Source organism: Diabrotica virgifera, chromosome 9 (assembly GCF_917563875.1).
Source record: "Diabrotica virgifera virgifera chromosome 9, PGI_DIABVI_V3a".
Taxonomy (NCBI): domain Eukaryota; kingdom Metazoa; phylum Arthropoda; class Insecta; order Coleoptera; family Chrysomelidae; genus Diabrotica; species Diabrotica virgifera.
Genome location: NC_065451.1, coordinates 147,556,984 through 147,575,418, shown reverse-complemented (window position 1 = coordinate 147,575,418; position 18,435 = coordinate 147,556,984). Strand labels below are relative to the sequence as shown.

The following is an 18,435-nucleotide window of genomic DNA, read 5'->3' as shown; positions in this document are numbered from 1 at the left end:
CCAGAGGGACATAATGATAAGTACCCTTGAAGTATACCTCCGTTATTTTTTGAGGAAAAAATTATATTATTTATTTTACTTGCTTTATTTGTCATAGTTCTACGGTTGTTATTCGTAAAAGTACCATTTTTACACTTTTTATTGGTTTTTTGTAATGTCCCTCTGAAGGGACATTGTGTCTTGGTGAATTAAAATAATAAAAAATTCTATTTACGCTAGAAATATTTATTCACGTAAAAGTATTAAAACAAACATTATTTTGAATGGAATTTTGAAAAACAGTTCCTTCCCTTCATCAGACACAGATGGACTTCACATTTGGAACAAAATATGTGAGTCTTATTTTTGCACCCCTCCAATTTGCATCTAGAATTATCTTTTTTTTTTCGTCTACATTGGGCATATGATTGTAGCCGTCATATCTCATTTCTACAAATGGTCTTGCTTCACACTTTTTTTTTCGCTTGAACTGGCGAATCCGTGTCACTTGGCCTTCCTCTCTTAGGATGATTTTTAAACAGTATTAGATGCTCTGATACACTTTCGCGAAATGCCAGAAGATCAATTATCTTGTTTTTGTTGATTCCTAAAGCAAGAGCTTGACGTTTGTATTCCAGCCATGAATTCACTAAAGCCTGATCAATTGCATGAAATATCATTCAATAGTCCATTTTCTAGATCTGACGAATGACCTATAAATGCTCAACAAAAAGTCAACCTTATCCACCCCTCCCATATTTTCGTTATATATTTTTATTGCTTCTGGTCTTCGGACTTGGAGGTAACTACTTGTTTTTTGTCCCATCTAGTACAATAGTCCACTTTTCCCATTCCAATGAAATTGGACGCTGTGATAACCGATGTGTTATCGTACCATTTGGTTATTACAATTCCGTCTTTACTAGGTGCAATAGAAGAAGAGCCACGTCCTTTTTTCTTTAATTCTTTATCAGTGGGAAGTTGGGGATTTAAAAAGCGGTTTACTCGTATTGTACCCACTGCAAAAATTGATTTTGATAGCAAAAATTTAAAGAGATGGTAATTTCCGAAATAATTGTCGAAGTAAAGACCATGATTTTCTTCACTTATTCTTTCTGTTAATTGCATGACAACCCCAGCGTCACAGCCAAAATGTTTGTAGACCGGCTTTATTTCAGTAGTGCTACCTTGATATATTAAAAAGTCGTACATTATACCACTTTGACCTGCCAAAACATAAATTTTAATTCCCCACTTTCTCGGCTTATTCTTGACGTACTGTTTGATGTTCAGTTGGCCTTTAAATGGAACTATTTGTTCGTCAACACAGATTAGTTTCTAGAGGAAGCTCCTGACATCTTCTTCTAATACAATCATATAGGTCCCGGACTTTCCAAATTCGATCTGTGTTATTTTCGGGACGGCTAGAAATGTCCACTAAATGTAATGCTTGTCTCAGCTTGAAAAACCGGTGTAGGCTAATGGAATCTTATTAGAGAAATTCCATAGAGGGGACTCCAATACGTCCGAACTCTCGGAAACTGCAAATTCCCTATTGCGATATGGACACCAATAAACTTCTTTATTCTTTTGAGTTATATACAAACTAGTTATGTTCACCATCTGCTGCATTATTTCTTCTGGAATATATCTCATGAAAAAACAATAGGAGGAGGTATTTCATAAACAGGGTCTGGAATAGGTTTATACCACTTAACATGTCTTGTTTCTTATGTAACATTATTCATCCATTTAATTGTAGATTTTTCAGTGAGGTCATATGTTTTGTGAAAGTCTTCTATTTCTTGTTTTAGATCATCAACATTTTCTTCTAGTTCCGTTTCATTTTCATTTGGTACTTCTGAGCACGTTTTGTTTACTTGTATATACATTGTAAATTATGATTTGGGAGTGCTCCTAGTAGCATTTAACGTGTCTTGGTTTGTTTATTTCTACTGCATCTTGAATGTAAATTTAGTAGGTATAGTAACGAGTACCTAAGTCAAAAGGTCCAAATCATAAAAATTACATACAGGTTTTAAAAACTTCATAAAAAGAATAGCACTGATGCATTATTTATTTAACCATAAAGTCAGTTTGTCCCTGCACAGGGACATAACAAAAATACCCCCTCTATAAACACCACACTATCTTTAAATGCAAAACTGTTGATCGGTATAGCAAAAATAACTCTTATACTTACCAACTTGACAGCATTACAGTTGTTATTTGTCAAAAAACCAGAGTTTTACGTAATTATTTATGCACAAGTTTCACAGCACAGCAAATATAATTGAAACGGCTGACTTATGTCAATCGGAAATCGTTTGAACCACGCCCATAGGCGTACGCAGTATTTTAAATGATTTAGAAAGGTTGTCGGTTGCAAGGTACAATGTGTTTTCAGCGTTCAAAAAACACAATCCGTTCATTTAATATTATAGAAAAAGTTGTCCCTGTGGAGGGACAAATATACTACGAGGGTTCTTTTTTTTTAATATAGGTGGAACTGAAAGGGTTAAAATTTTTTTATTTAATAGTATATGTATATCAGATTGAAAAAGCTTGGCATTTTATAAAATATTTTAGAATAAGAAACAGCACTTACACCCATTGTCTTCCAATTATATACTGGGACTGTACTTGTATCATTATTCTTTTAAATATAATTTAATTAACAAAACACCGAATTTTTGTAAAAACAGTAAACAATTGGCATATAAAATGTAAAAAGTAGGAAACACGCTAGAAATAAACTTAACTAGTCATCATCGCTTTCAAAGCAGTTATCTGAGTCATCGGGTTCTTCCTGAATATTATCCTGAGTACCTTGATCTGGGATTTGTTGTCTTTCCCGTTGTTAGTAAGGCAAAATTCTGTAGAAGTTGTGATGGATGGGAGGCACAAACTGCATTAATCCCACAAGATTAGCATAATATGCTAATTATTATAACAGGCATTATTAAAACAGGCAACATATTATGTTTAATGTTTTAATAATGACTTTCTGGTTTCACATGGTAGATTATTTTTAGTCTGGGCTAATAAGCAAAATACAAGGAAAAGTTATTTACCAGCAATTTTATAACGGGAATGGAATCTTATGATTTTATATATTAGTAATATAGGTATGCAAAGTCCACAGATAGTGTGCTACTTTTTTTATAAACAAAATGGCGTCCGAATTTTTTCTCTATAACTCCAAAGATTTTAAACACCAAAAACACCCAAATAAAAATTCACCGTAATTAAATTCTGCATAGAGACGTATTTTTCCCGATTTATTTCAACGAAAGGTTTCCCCGGAAAATTCGGGTTTTTCCAACTAAATCTTTAATTTTCAAATAAAATTTTAGGTAAGTAGTTGTTCATCAGTAATTAAATAACTTGGTAATATCAAAGCTCTTTTCGTATAGACTATAATTCAAGAAGCCCATGGAAACTAAATGAACAGTTTTGCAACAATTGAATTGTTATTTAAAAATTTACGGTCGCTATAATAACCACAATAATTATGATACATAAGAATAACTACGATTTTTTTATAAAAAGACACTGTACCATTTAAGCGACCTCAGGAATATTTTAAAATTATAAACAATTTTTTGGCTTATAAACAAATCTCGGAAAATATTATATTCAATTAAGCCATATAAACGGTATTGGAAAAAAGCGGCAGGACGCTTCTTTTAAAAGAATAAACGTTTAATTGTGATACGTGGTTCCTGAGATACAACCGGTCAAAGTTGACCGGAATTTATGGCAAATATATAAAGAATTGGATCATAATTTTCGAATCATCACCTTTTTATGTTTGTCCTCTTTCTCCACACTAATTTTCGTATCTTTAAAATACTCATAATATAAATCAGCGATTCTCAAACTTTTTTTACACGTACCACTTACATAAATTCTGCGTCGATCGCGTACCACCTATTAAAAAATTAGATAATAACGTTTACTAATTTTGGCAAAAATGTATTTATTTAAAAAAGGGCATTATAAATGTTACAAAATAAAACTTAGAGTCTAACCCAGTACAAAACTTCAGTGAGAAGGATGGTTCTGCATAGCTACAACAAGTGAATCGATATCAGGATCAATTGTGCTTAGTTTCATTCGTAAATTTGGATCAAGATTAAGCCTACTGCGAAATTTATTTTTCACTTGTAGCATAGCAGAAAATCCAGTTTCACACAGATATGTCGTCGTAAATGGAAGTAAAAATAACAATGCTTTTTCTGATAAGGCTGGATATTCATTTTTAATATTTAGCCAGAATTCAGCTAATTCTAATTTTGAAAATTCTATTTTCAAGCCCCCATCACAAGATAGTTCTATTAAAGACTCTTTTTCATCCTGTTTTAATGTTTCAGGAATGCTATCCAAAATAAATGGTTGTCGTATCCAAAGAAACTGAGCATAGTCTTCGTCAAAATATTCTTTAAAACTATCAATTAGCATTTGACAATGCTGTTTTATGTTAAAAATAAGATCATCTTTAATCTTTATTTCATGTTCAACCACAACATTTTCTAAATTGGTAAACGATTGCAAGTCTTTGTTTGAAGCACAAACATTTCTTGATAAAAGCATTTATTTTGTCGTTTACAGAAAATCGATTATGTGATTTACCTTGTAAGCTTAAGTTTAGGTCATTTAATGGATTAAATATATCTGTTAAGTAAGCTAGTGTTGTGAGCCACAATTCATCTAATAACCGATCACGCAGTTCAAAATTGGTTTCCATTAAAAACACATGTACTTCAGAACGCAACTCGAATAATCTGTTCAACATTTTTCCTTTTGATAGCCATCTTATCTCTGTGTGTAGCAGTAACTGAATATGATCACTCCCCATTTCAGAGCATAGTTTTGAAAATAAACGCGAGTTTAAGGCTCGAGATTTTATGAAATTGACTATCTGAACGGCTTCATGGAGAACATGTTTAAATTCATCGGGCATTCGCTTTGCTACCAAAGCTTCTCTGTGGATACTACAATGGGTAAAAGTACAATTTTCTGCAACCAGTTTTACTTTGGCAGTTACACCTCCGTATTTTCCTGTCATGGCTCGGGCACCATCCGAACAGAAACCAACGCATTGTTTCCAGTCTAGTCCATTTTCCATAAAAAAATCATTGATTTTCTTAAATATTTCATCGGCAGTAGTTCGTTCCGTTAAAGCCTCACAAAATAAGTATTCTTCTTCGATTTTGGTTTGAAATATATATCGCACATAAACCATAAGCTGAGCATAGTTTGTTACATCTGTGCTCTCATCAAGTTGTATTGCAAAGAAAATACTATTTTTTATCCGGTTTATCAATTTTTCTTTAACATTTAATGCCATTATTTCAATCCTACGACGTACGGTATCATTGGATAATGGTATAATATTAAGCTGTTTACCTGAATTCTCTCCAAAAATACACGTTACCATATCTTGTGCGGCAGGCAGAACTAGTTCTTCACCGATTGTATGAGCTTTTCCACACTTCGCAATTCTTAAACTCACGAGGAACGATGCCTCTACTGCTTTTTGGTTGCTGCCAGTGAAATTCGACATTAATTTTTTTGTGCCTCTCATCTCCGTTAACTTCCGAACGAAGTAATCCTTGGGTTTATTTTCCAACACTGAATGTTTTGTATTGAAGTGGCGTTTTAATAGCGAAGGTTTCATACACTGGTTAGAAAGAATTTCCGAACAGATTACACATTGGGGCCTTGGCTCATCATTTATATTCGTGAATGTAAATCCCATATTAATGTATTCAGGATCATATTTCCTAACCACCACTTTTATTTTTTTGAAAGAACTCTTTTTGGCATCACCCTGTATAGACTCCGACTCTGAAGTGGAGCTCGATGGACCGGGATTTTCAGATGTTCTGTTGTCTCTTTTAAGCCACTTATCCATTTTTTATATACAAAAATTAGCACGAATCAGTAACAGCAAATTACTAGTTTCGACAAAACCAACCACAACGACTTACGGCCACGAGGAAACGACGTGATACGTGATGACGTGAATCAAGGGCGGTGACAGTTTGTCGCGATTCCAGTGTTGCCAACAATGAATAAGACATTACGCGCTTGTGGTTTCAAACTCGCAGCGTTGCCATGCACAACGTAAAAGATAACATTTGTTGGTAAATTTTATTAAAATTCTTCGTTTCTTCTAGTTTATAGAGTACCACCTTAAAGTGCTTTGCGTACCACCAGTGGTACGCGTACCACAGTTTGAGTACGGTTGATATAAATTATAATAAAAACTATCGATATTACGAGTGAAAATTGCCAAAAATAGCAAAATTGCAATCAAAAATTAATTAGGTTGGAGAAAATGTAATCTCAAAGTTCAAAATCGGTATACGCAAAAAAAATGCATTTTCTCGGCTTCCTATGGAGCAATTTCTTCATTCTTTTTTTGTTCCCAAGTAACTCTAGAGCCATAACGGTTTTTCTTTTAAAAGAAGCGTCCTGCCCCTTTTTTTCCAGTACCGTTTTCATGATTTCATTTAATTTAATATTTCCCGAGATATTCTATTTGTTTATAAGCCAAAAAATTGTTTATAATTTTAAAATATTCCTGAGGCCGCTTAAATAGTCCTATTTCAATTCTGTAAAGTACATTAGATAGGTACAAAGCCTTTTTATACAAAAATCATAGTTATTCTTATGTATCATAATTATTGTGGTTATTATAGTGACCGTAAATTTTCAGTTAACAGTTCAATTGTTGCTAAACTGTTTATTCAATTTCCGTCGGCTTCTGGAATTATAATCTCTACGAAAAGAGCTTTTATGTTAACAAGCTATTAAATTATTGATAAACAATTACTTATCTAAAATTTTAGTTGATAATTAAAGATTTTGTTGGAAAAACCCGCATTTTCCGGGAAAATCTTTCGTTGAAATAAATCGGGAAAAACACGTCTCTATGCAGAATTTAATTACCGTGAATTTTTATTTGGGTGTTTTTGGTGTAAAGTTAAAATCTTTGGAACTATAGAGCAAAAATTAAAAAAAAAACACGATTTTAGGGCGCCATTTTGTTTATAAAAAAAGTAGCACACTATCTGCGGACTTTGCATACCTATATTATTAATATAAACAATCATAGGATTCGATTCCAGCAATAAAATTGCTGGTAAATAACTTCCCAAAAATGGCCTATTCTCCGAAAATCTGCCCAGATTATTTGTAATATTTGAGGTTTTCCTCGACGTTTCGGTTTCATGATCAAATTTTCGAAAATAGACTCAGTTCCTACACTGTTCTTGAAAAACTATGTATTAACATATTATGTATGTATTAACATATTATTAATCAACGTAAGATTTTTGTTATTTATGTTTGTTTACTCTTAATCTTGGCCATGAACACGTATGCTTGCTTGTACAGTACTTTCCAGTCACGTCTAAAATGTAACTAACTTCGCAAAAATATTTTTACTCAAATTACTAGACAAGTTCAGACAATATAGGCCAGGGTAATAAGACAAAAATATACCCTGTTCGTGACACTGAGCAGCCAGGGTACTGAATCGGTTTTTCGACAAGTAATACCTATAGGAACAAATCGTAAGTATTTCCTGCGTAGGATCTGGCGGCCATTTTAATTTATAAACAATTAACTGTAAAAAAATGGCATTTTTCCCTTTTTTTTTCAAATCAATTGAAAACAGTGAAACTTATGATTTTTTTAGTACAAATATCTTTGAGATTATGGAAAAAGCTTTAAAATGACATATTACAAAGTTTGATATACTCATTTATTGTTAATATAATTGCGAAAAAAGGTCGGAATTGCAAAAAAACATAAGTCAGAAAAAAATGACGTTAGAACCATGCCACAGGTGTCAAATGAAGGAGCAAGCGCTATGTTTTCAACTTGGTTTTAAAAATCGAATAAAAAATGCATTTATTAGTAATAAATAATTATGCAAAAGTATCGTAAATCTTTCCTTATAAACATTTTGGATAACTTTTTCCAAAAAAATTAACTTTTACCCTGTTTTAAGTGCACAACTACCAAGTAATGTTATTTATATCATATATATATATATATATATATATATATATATATATATATATATATATATATATATATATATATATATATATATATATATATATATATTAGGGTGGTCCTTATTTATAAGGAAAAAAATTTTTTTTCGAATTTTTTAGAAATTATTTGCCAGAATGTACCTTTATATAAGACATGAAAATATAACAAATTTCAGCTCAATCGGTTAATATTAACACGTGCCGCATCGACGCTAAAGTTGTGAGATTCAATGTAAGGCAGTTATTACCTATAAGAACGACAATGTACGCGTACGCTCGACTGTAAACATAAAATTACGCATTTTTTTTAAACTTTAGTATAAAAACATACTAATTAAAATGAAAACGTAAAATAAAGATATAGTTTATCCTAATACTATATTTTTTATTTATTGAAATGATACATCCACTTCAGATACATATTTTGGATTTAAGTAAGCCTCCTTTTGTGGCGACTGGGAACTCTCTCCGGTACTCCTGAACAACCTGAATAAAAAAAAATAATATTGAATGTGTTTTCTGAACCTAGCCTATATAATGTGTTCAAGAAAAAAATAACAAAAAATTAAATTTATCTACTCTACGTCATATTATGTATCAGTTTTTAGTTTGTGAAAACTGTCATTATAGATAGCAGTTCGTGAAGGATTTAAAGTGTGCGTGAAGTACCTGTGTATTTTAAATGGGACTAACTGCTAAGAAAAAAATAACAAAAAATTAAATTTATCTACTCTACGTCATATTATGTATCAGTTTTTAGTTTGTGAAAACTGTCATTATAGATAGCAGTTCGTGAAGGATTTAAAGTGTGCGTGAAGTACCTGTGTATTTTAAATGGGACTAACTTTTTCACACACTTTCAATGGGTTTTTCACACACTTTCATATAATCAAATATCCTTAACTTTCGCGTTGTCATGGTGATGACATAATGAGCAATAAATTACAACAAAAATTTTGACAGTTTTGTGGTTTGAAAGAAATTAGAATTTTTAAATGTCAAAGTTCTAAAAATTGTAAATAGAATTGAAATGAATTCCAGTGACGAAGAGTTACAGTTTTTTGATTTATTTATCGTAGAGTAGATAAAATATTGTATGAAACTGTGCGTGAAGTACTTTTTGCGAACTTACGCGATGTAGAGCACTCGCTATCGCTCGTACTCTAAGTATCGCGTGCGTTCGCAAAAAGCATACTTCACGAACTGTTTCATAAATAACTATTGTTTATACATACTACATACCTGTATCAAAAATTGTTTTTGATGTTCATTTTTCGTCATTTTTTCATTGTAATCCTCAATCAACTTGACTCCTCTTTCTGCAATATCATTTGTACATTTTAAGGTTGAAATGATATTTTTTCCTGTGCGATAATCCTCTCTGTTTTCCCAATTCAGCGGATCGTCCTGAAGAAATTCAACACAAATACCGAATCGTTTAAATAACTGAAGTGAATTGGCGGACAATAATTCAGTTGGTAGATCTTTTTGAACAAAATTTTGGACATCTCGGATTTGCAACGATAGTTTTTTCTCAATGACTTCTGTCTCTTCATTTTCTTCTTCTTTTTCATTCACAGTCTCTATGTTTTTACTTGCACATTCCATAATTTTTTGAGCCATTCTAATTTTTTCAACTCTCTCAATTCTATCGTCAAATATTGCCATGGCAGCACACTCTTCACTTAGATACCATAAATGGTTTAAAAATTTTGTTATTGCAATGGTTGCAATGTTTTCATTAATATTTTTAAATATAACCAATTTTCTCAAAAAATATATATCATTTAGGGGAGCTCCTGTAGTATTCGTTGCTGAAAACCAGGCCTCTACATAACAGTATACAACGAAAACGCAAATTTCTGCATTCAGTTTGGAATTATCCTTTCTCATTTTCATTTGATCGCGAAATAAAAAAAGTTTTAAACAATAAATCGCTTTAGCCATCCATCTCGCTAAATGATATGCACCGGGGGCCCTAAAACTCACATTTGTTTTATCTCCCAAAAAAATGAGCGTCAATTGCAAAAACTCTTTGTAGTCATCACGTGGTTGCTCTTCTGCAAGTTTCTGTTTCACAAAATAAATAATTTCGGGCGCTACATCTTTCAGTGCATTATAAACGGCTTCATCGCTGGTATAATCTAAAAATTTCATTTTATCAATATTCTTCCAGTTTTCTTTAAGTGCTTTGAATTGAGCAATTTCAGGGCCGGATGTTACAATTGCTTTTGTCCTCGTGAATACACCAGCCAAAACGACCTCAAATATATGGTGTCGGCATGGAAGCCACAAAATATCTCGCCCTAACCTTTGTTGAAGCAGAACTGCAGCTCCTTTTATACGTCCAGTGTTTGATGCTGTAGTATCAAAACAAAAGGCTTGAATTTTTTCGGTTAAATTCCATTCATCAGTGATATGGAACACAGCAGAGCAAACTTCCGATCCTGCTGATGATGCAATTCCAGGTACTCCTAATAATTGTTCAAAATCTAAACCAACCGCGATCACAGGAAGCCGATCAATTTTCTCATTTTTTGTGATATCAGGCAATAATTTGGAATCCCAATGCACTTCAATAAAATTTGCATCATTTCCTACCGATTTTATTGATGAATATTTTATTTTCCGCAAAATCTCTCTATTTCTTTTGATAGACGATCTATTGAGAACAAACTCGGTGATATCTATATTAAGAGCTTCTAGGACGGCAGAAATAATATGCATTGCATCCCTGTCACTCACTTTACATTTGTCCAAGGCAGCGGCCAGGCGAGGTGTCATTAACGTCTTTCGTCCTCTCTTGTTTGAAGATGGACCCTGTTGAGATTCCGATATGAAATATATGTCATCTTCACTGTTGTCTTGATTTATCACTTTTTTCTGTGAATCTTCGTGTTCTTTATCTTCCATTTCAAAATGTCCAATCGAACAACTAGAATTTTCCAACAAATCTTCTTTTCTTTTCAACTCTGCAGCTGTGCGTTCTTCTTTCCGCTTTTCCTTACGTAATAATTTGATATCTACTCCCAACATACAACCTACTCTACCTTTCTCCCTTTGCTTAATTAAAAATTCTCTATCTTCGGCGATTTTAATCTCATTTAACGCATTTAAGGTGGCAATATCGAAAAGGTTGTCTAAAGCTTCTTTAAAATCATTTTCTTTTTCTCTCTGCCGTTCAGTATCTCTATTTTTAGATTTTTCTAAATTTCTGACATTATCGTACAAAGATTTTAATTTCAAAATACAGTTTGAACGGTTTTGAACTGGGATTCTTGCTTTTTTCCAAAAAACGACCACTTCATCAATAACTAAAGCACTGCTGTCATTAAGATTTAAATTTACCACTCTCATGTTATAAAAAAGTACACTCAAAACATCTCGTTTACATGGTAATTTACTACCGCAGATTTGATTTTTCATCACTCCAACTAGATAAATATTGTTCCGCAAAGTGGACATTTCAGCACTTTTATCAATTACTTATATAGCACGTCTTTTCTTATGCACTTCAAGTACGAAACTAAAACGAATGTAGCATTGAACAAATAATATGTAAAAACAAAATTGACTTGTCGAGACTTGTAGTCGCGCTTGTAGCGAATTCGAACGCACTTGGCGCCGACTCGTCGTAGCATGTTAGACAGTCAGATGCATGAAACTTCAAGGCCAATGCGGCACGTGTTAATATTATCGGATTGAGCTGAAATTTTGTATTTTTAATGTTTTGGTGTAACTGAACAAAATTACAAATAATTTTGAAAAAATATGAACTTTCGAAAATAAGGACCACCCTAATATATATATATATATATGTATATATATATATATATATATATTTATATATATATATATATATATATATATATATATATATATATATATATATATATATATATAATCGGTTTATAACGTTCTACGACGTCTTCCGATTCCCAATCGCCATTGCTCTCGATCGTAGCACATGTCTTCGTTCAAGCCTCTTTCTCCGATTTCCCTATGGATTCCTTCTATCCAGCTTTTCCTAGGTCTTCCTCTCTTCCGCCGTCCTTTTGGTGCCCATCGTAGCACTTGCTTGGGTAATCTGTCTTCTTCCATACGTTGTACGTGGCCAAACCATCTTAGTTGCTTTGTTTTTATATCGTCCATTATTGTATGCTTTACATCCATTATCTCCAATATTCTTGTATTTCTGATTTTTTGTATTCTTGATATACCAGCAGATCTTCTCCAGAAGTCCATTTCAGTTGTTCTGATCATATTTTCGGATTTTTCTTTAATTGGCCAAACTTCGCTGCTGTATGTTATAATGCTCTTAACAATGCTGTTATAGATGTTACGTTTATTTTCTTTGGAGATACTTTGGTCCCATAGGATTTTGTTCAATAATGCGATAGCTTTCCTTCCTTGTGTGCACCTTTCTTGGATATTCTTGTCCAACGTTCCATCTTGTGTAATTGTAAGACCCAAGTATTTATATTCCTGACAGTGATTAATAGTTATTTCATTTTCCAACGCTAGATCCTGCTGTATACCTCCAACGCACATATATTCCGTTTTCTTGGTATTCACTTCTAAACCCCAGTTCCGGTACTCTTCTATGATTTTTCGGGTCATATATTCAATATCGTGATAATCCTGGGCCATAAGAATCTGATCATCCGCAAAACATAGAGTGTATAGCATGTTATCATCATTTAGCGGTATACCCATATTCTTACATTTCCTTTTCCAGGATTTCAAAACTTGCTCTAAATATATTTTAAATAGTGTCGGCGATAGACAGCAGCCCTGTTTAAGACCCTTATTCACTTCAAATCCTGACGAGATTTCCTTGCCTAGCTTAACTTTTGCTATATTATGTTGGTATAGATTTTTTACAGCTTTAATGAGGTTCAGACTGATGTTAGTTTTTTCGAGGGCTTCCCAAAGTTTACTTTGTGGTACAGTATCGTATGCTTTTTTTAAGTCTATGTACACTAAATGCAGTTCTTGATTGTAGGCTATTTGTTTGTCTATTAACTGTGTTACACAATATAGGTGGTCAGTGGTGGATCTGCCAGCGCGGAAACCGGCTTGCTCTTCGGCCTCTAAGTCCTTGTATTCTTCTTCTATTTTATTTTTGATAATTTTTCCGTAAACTCTGCTGATGGTGCTTGTGACAGATATTCCCCGGTAATTATCGCATATATTTTTACTGCCTTTCTTGTGTATTGTAGAAATTACAGACAATTGCCATTCTTTTGGTATGACTTCGCCATTCATACATCTATTAAATAGATCTCTTAGGTATTCATACAGGGTGTTGCTACCGTATTTGAGCAGTTCTGGTGCTATGTCGCCAGGCCCTGACGCTTTTCTATTTTTTAGGGATTTGCATGCATTTCGTACTTCTTCCAGTCTTAACCGAATCGGTGAGCCACTGACAATTACATTGAAACTTTCGTGATCTTCGTTTTTAATAAAATCTTCTCTATTTTCTACTAGTAACTGCTTGAAATAGCCATCCCACTTTTCCAGAGTAATCGGTGTTATTATATCCCTTTTGGTATCTGTTCTCAACGTTTTAAGGAATTTCCAGCTCTCTGTGTTTCTTGTCCCCCCTATATAGGCGTTAAGTTGATTGCATTTGTTTGTCCACGTTTCGTTTTTCTTCTGTGTGATTTTTTTCCGCACTCTTGCTTGTGCTTCTTTGTATAAAACCTTATCGGAATCTTTCTGTGTACTCATATATTTCCGGTACTTTTCTCTCTTATCGTCTATTTCGGTGGCTATTTCTAAGTCCCACCAGTATGGTTTATTTCTTATGTTGTCTTTGTACTCCCCCAATGCCTCATATGCAGCTTCGTGTATACATTGTGTTATATGTGTATGAAGATGTTCCGTATTTATAAATGTATATTGTCCTTTCAGTTTCTCGTCCAGTCGCTTTTCGTATAACGTTCTTATGCTTGTTTGTTGTAAGCTTTCTAGGTTGTATTTCTTTTTTGGTGCCAATTTGTTTCCTCCTTGTTCTCGTGGATTTAGATTTTTTTGAGATTTCATTCCGGAGAACAGTACTTCCGCTTTTAGAAGATGATGGTCACTGCCGCATGTTGCTCCTCTATAAACCCTTACATCGTTAATTTTCATTCGACTCCGTTGTTTTATCAAAAGATAATCAATTATACTTTTCTGGTTCATAGTAGGTTGGGTCCGAGTATATTTATGAATGCATCTATGCTGGAAGAAGCCGTTCATAATTCTTAAATTGTTCTGTTTACAGATGTTAATTATTCTTGTTCCATTATTGTTGAGTACTTCCTCGCCGTATCTGCCTACTACGTCATCCTGTTTTTTATTGCCTGTTCTGCCATTTAGGTCTCCTAATAATATAATTTCTCTGGCATTTCCTATTTTGACGATTTCATCGTTGAGCTGTTCATAGAACTCATCTTTGTTAGCTACCAGTGCGTCCTCGTTTACACCATATACTCCCAAAATAGTTATTCTATAGCCATATATGTTCATGTTGACCTTTATCATTCTTTCATTTATTCCTTCCCACGATGTTATGTGCTTTCTTAATGTTCTGCGTATGAAGATCGATATTCCTTGTTGAGCTCTTATGTGTTTTGAAACTCCACTATAAAAATGATCATAGTAGCCCAATTTCTGTGATCCTTGGCCTTTCCTCTTAGTTTCTGTCACCACTGCGATGTCCATTTTCATGTATTTTAGCTCTAATATAACTTCATCCATTTTATTTGAGAGGCTTTGAACGTTCCATGTTCCAAAATTCATAGTCCTTTTTCGTCGCTTTTTTCGTTGCCGAGTGATCCGTCCATTCATCCGAGTCTGATTATTGGGTCGTTTAACATTTGCTTGTTTTTACAAGTATCGAGGAGTTAGCCCGATGCCTTAACCCCCAACTTGGAGGACCAGGGTTTGATTTCAGAGTTCCTTCTCTTAGAGAGGTTGCTTTCTCCACAGCTAAGGAGTCCTCTCTACCCCACTTCAGTCATTTTTTTTACAAGTACCGAGGAGTTAGCCCGATGCCTTAACCCCCACCTTGGAGGACCAGGGTTTGATTTCAGAGTTCCTTCTCTTAGAGAGGTTGCTTTCACCACAGCTAAGGAGCCCCCTCTACCATTTATATCATAATTGATAAAAAAATGTAATAAATATATATAATTTCTTATACAGGGTGTCCCGAAAAGAATGGTCATAAATTATACCACACATTCTGGGGTCAAAAATAGTTCGACTGGACCTAGCTTACCTTAGTACAAATGTGCTCATAAAAAAAGTAACAGCCCTTTGAAGTTACAAAATTAAAATCGATTTTTTCCAATGTATCGAAAACTATTAGAGAGTTTTAGTTGAAAATGGACATGTGGCATTCTTATGGAAGGACCATCTTAAAACAAAATTATAGCGTAATTTGTCCACCCCATAAAAATTTTATGGGGGGGTTGTTCCCTTAAACCCCCCCAAACTTTTGTGTACGTTCCAATTAATTCACTGTTATGGTCTCATTAGTTGAACACAACGTTTTTAAAACTTTTTTGCCTCTTAGTATTTTTTCGATAAGTCAGTTTTTATCGAGATGCGGCTTCTTTTTTTAATATGTCCACATAAAAAATTTATGGTGGTTTTTGTGCCTTTAAACCCCCCAAATGTTTGGGTACGTTCCAATTAAACTATTATTGTAGTACCATTAGTTAAAGACAGCCCAAGTAACATTTTCCTAAGGTGTTGGTTTTTAAAGTTGCCTTTTAGCCGCATAAAGGTTCTGTAATAGTCATTGCCTTGCTTGATGGAAATATTCAAGTTAAATATTGTCCTAATAGGAACTAGGATCTTTAAGTTAAATAAAAGTTCTATTAGATTTAGTTAAGAGTTAACAATAACGTTGTTATGGCCTTAAACGAGGACCTAATGGATTTGAGATCATTAGGTTTTGGAAAAGTTAAATTCTAGCATTATTTTGGCAACCAAAATTCCAAAATAGAACCATTTTAGCAAAAAAGTTACCTATTCAGAGCCACTTGGTCATGAAACAATTGCTTAACTGTTTGGCACTTTATGCGGCCTATTTAAGGCAATATAGCATTTATTAACACCTAAAGGAGTTGCAAAAAGTCATGTGGATAGAAGTATAACTTTATGAGATAAGGCATAACCAACTAGTCACAGTAAAACACCGTTCAGCGACGGTCGCGGCTTTTAATTCCCACGTTGTTCCACTACTGCAGCCTTTGTAAATACAGTGATGTCTTGGCACAAAATTGTTAGAAGTGGTAATTTTAAAAGAAAAGTAAAACGAAATTTACAGCGAATCACAACTAGTCAGGTAAATACGGCTTTTAAATTGATGACCACTCTATAGCGTAAAAAATTTTTAGTTTGCAAATAATACAGAATATGAAGAATTTTGCGAATTAACTAATGACGGTCTTATTGGTGCTCAATCTTCTGATCCCCAAGAATTAAATATTCAGGATGCCAGTACCAGTGGCTTAATAGAAGACCTGGCTTCAGAACAACCGGCGAGTTCATTGGATTTCGATGAAGGTGAAACGGATGACTTAAAGAAGTTTGATTTTAAACAAGACCTAAAAGAGTGGGCACTGAAGTATAACATTAATCACGTTGCCATTAAAGATCTTTTACAAATTTTAAATAAAAATACAGAGGTCAAGTTTCCGAGGGACCCTAGAACTTTCTTGGCTACTCCATGTAAAATCAATGTACGGGATATTGCAGGAGGTCAATATTGGCATAATGGATTAACTAAGTGTTTGCAAGAATTATATCATAACATGAAAAAAAGCCAGAATATTTCTATAAATATAAACATTGACGGATTGCCGATTTTCAACTCCTCGAAATACGAATTGTGGCCCATACTTTTTAACGTCAATGAAATTTCATGTAAGCCTATGATAATTGGCATATATTATGGGAAGGGAAAGCCTAGCAATCTAAATGAGTTTTTATCTGAATTTGTAGAGGAGTTATTGCTAATATTGGATAATGGTGTGGTGATCGGCGATTATAAAATACACGTACAATTAAAGTGTTTTATATGTGATTCGCCAGTAAGGTCTTTTGTTAAAGGTATGTAATAATAAATACATTTTTTGTAAACAAATTTTGACACCTATTTCCCGATAGTAAAGTAAAACGGGATAATACGTCGCAGGGGTAATATGCCTTATTCTGTTCCAAGCCCTCTCTATTTTCGTAACACCTATATGGACACTTTTGTTTATGAGAATAAGACAGTGTGTAGTACGTTGCTTTAAAAACTTCCATGTCGTTATTATGAAAATCCAGAAAGCTTGGAGCAAAATGACACATAAATATTTCCCTCTGCGGCGTATAACCTCGTTCTACTACTACTACAATTTCCAGATATGTTGCCTCTAAAATGTCAGACGTTCCACCTTTTCTCTATACTTAATATTTGTTTAATTTTAGGTGTAGCAAATTTTAATTCTCAACATGGATGCCAGAAGTGTACCATTGTTGGAGAGTACTCCCATATAACGCACAGTAATTACTATCCAAATAAAAAATTTTCAAAAAGAACCGATGAACAATTTCGCTTGAAGAAAGATGAATACCATCATAAAACTGACTCTGTAATCTTAAAACTTACAATTGACATGATAGATTGTTTTCCTGTAGCTGACTCTCTTCATTTGATAGATTTGGGAATAATGAAACGGTTGTTAACAGGTAAAAATATTTTTATTAACTCTTGTACTCACCCATCCTCCATCCTGATCAATAATTTAATTTATTTTTATTATCAGGTTGGCGTGATGGTACTTATAAAAATAAATCCCTAAAATGGCCTGCAAAGGTAACGGAAGGTGTCTCAACGCAGATGCTAAAAATAAAGTTACCCAAAGAGCTTCATAGAGCAACTAGAGGGCTGGATGTATTGTCCTACTGGAAAGGATTGGAATATAGAAATTTTCTTTTGTACATCGGAATCACTATCCTAAGAGATGTACTGGAACCTCATGTTTATGAACACTTTCTAGGTTTATTTTGTGCTATAACAATTTGCTCTACAGATTTTTACTCAGACTATGTTCATGTTGCTGAAGCATTATTAGACCGTTTCGTTCATTGTTATTCAAGTATATACTGTGAATTCTTTATTACCAGTAACATCCATAATTTAACACATTTAATAGACGACGTTAAAGTGCTGGGAAATTTAACAAAATTTTCCGCTTATCCTTTTGAATCAAAATTGTATGAAATTAAAAACATGTTAAGAAATGGTAATAAACCATTGGCACAAATAGCAAATCGGTTGAGTGAAAAGCAAAGTTTTGATCTCTGTGAAAATAAAGAATTGCCTACCTATCCATGTTTA

General features: G+C 33.5%; 1 protein-coding gene across 1 annotated transcript; it reads right to left on the bottom strand.

Annotated features, from left to right (window-relative positions):
- Positions 1-8,413: 8,413 nt before the first annotated feature.
- LOC126892418 (uncharacterized) lies at positions 8,414-11,843 on the bottom strand. Its single transcript, XM_050661947.1, has 2 exons — positions 9,297-11,843; positions 8,414-8,540 (listed from the first exon to the last, which is right to left on the bottom strand). The coding sequence occupies exons 1-2, from the start codon at positions 11,517-11,519 to the stop codon at positions 8,466-8,468; spliced, it is 2,298 nt and encodes a 765-aa protein (XP_050517904.1). The 5' UTR covers positions 11,520-11,843; the 3' UTR covers positions 8,414-8,465.
- Between the last annotated feature and the right edge of the window lie 6,592 nt (positions 11,844-18,435).

Excerpts from the sequence above, each read along its gene's own strand:
- LOC126892418 (XM_050661947.1), bottom strand. The coding sequence starts at position 11,519 with ATGTCCACTTTGCGGAACAATATTTATCTAGTTGGAGTGATGAAAAAT. Across the intron at positions 8,541-9,296 it reads AAAAACAATTTTTGATACAG|GTTGTTCAGGAGTACCGGAG; the intron begins GTATGTAGTATG and ends TTTTTTATTCAG.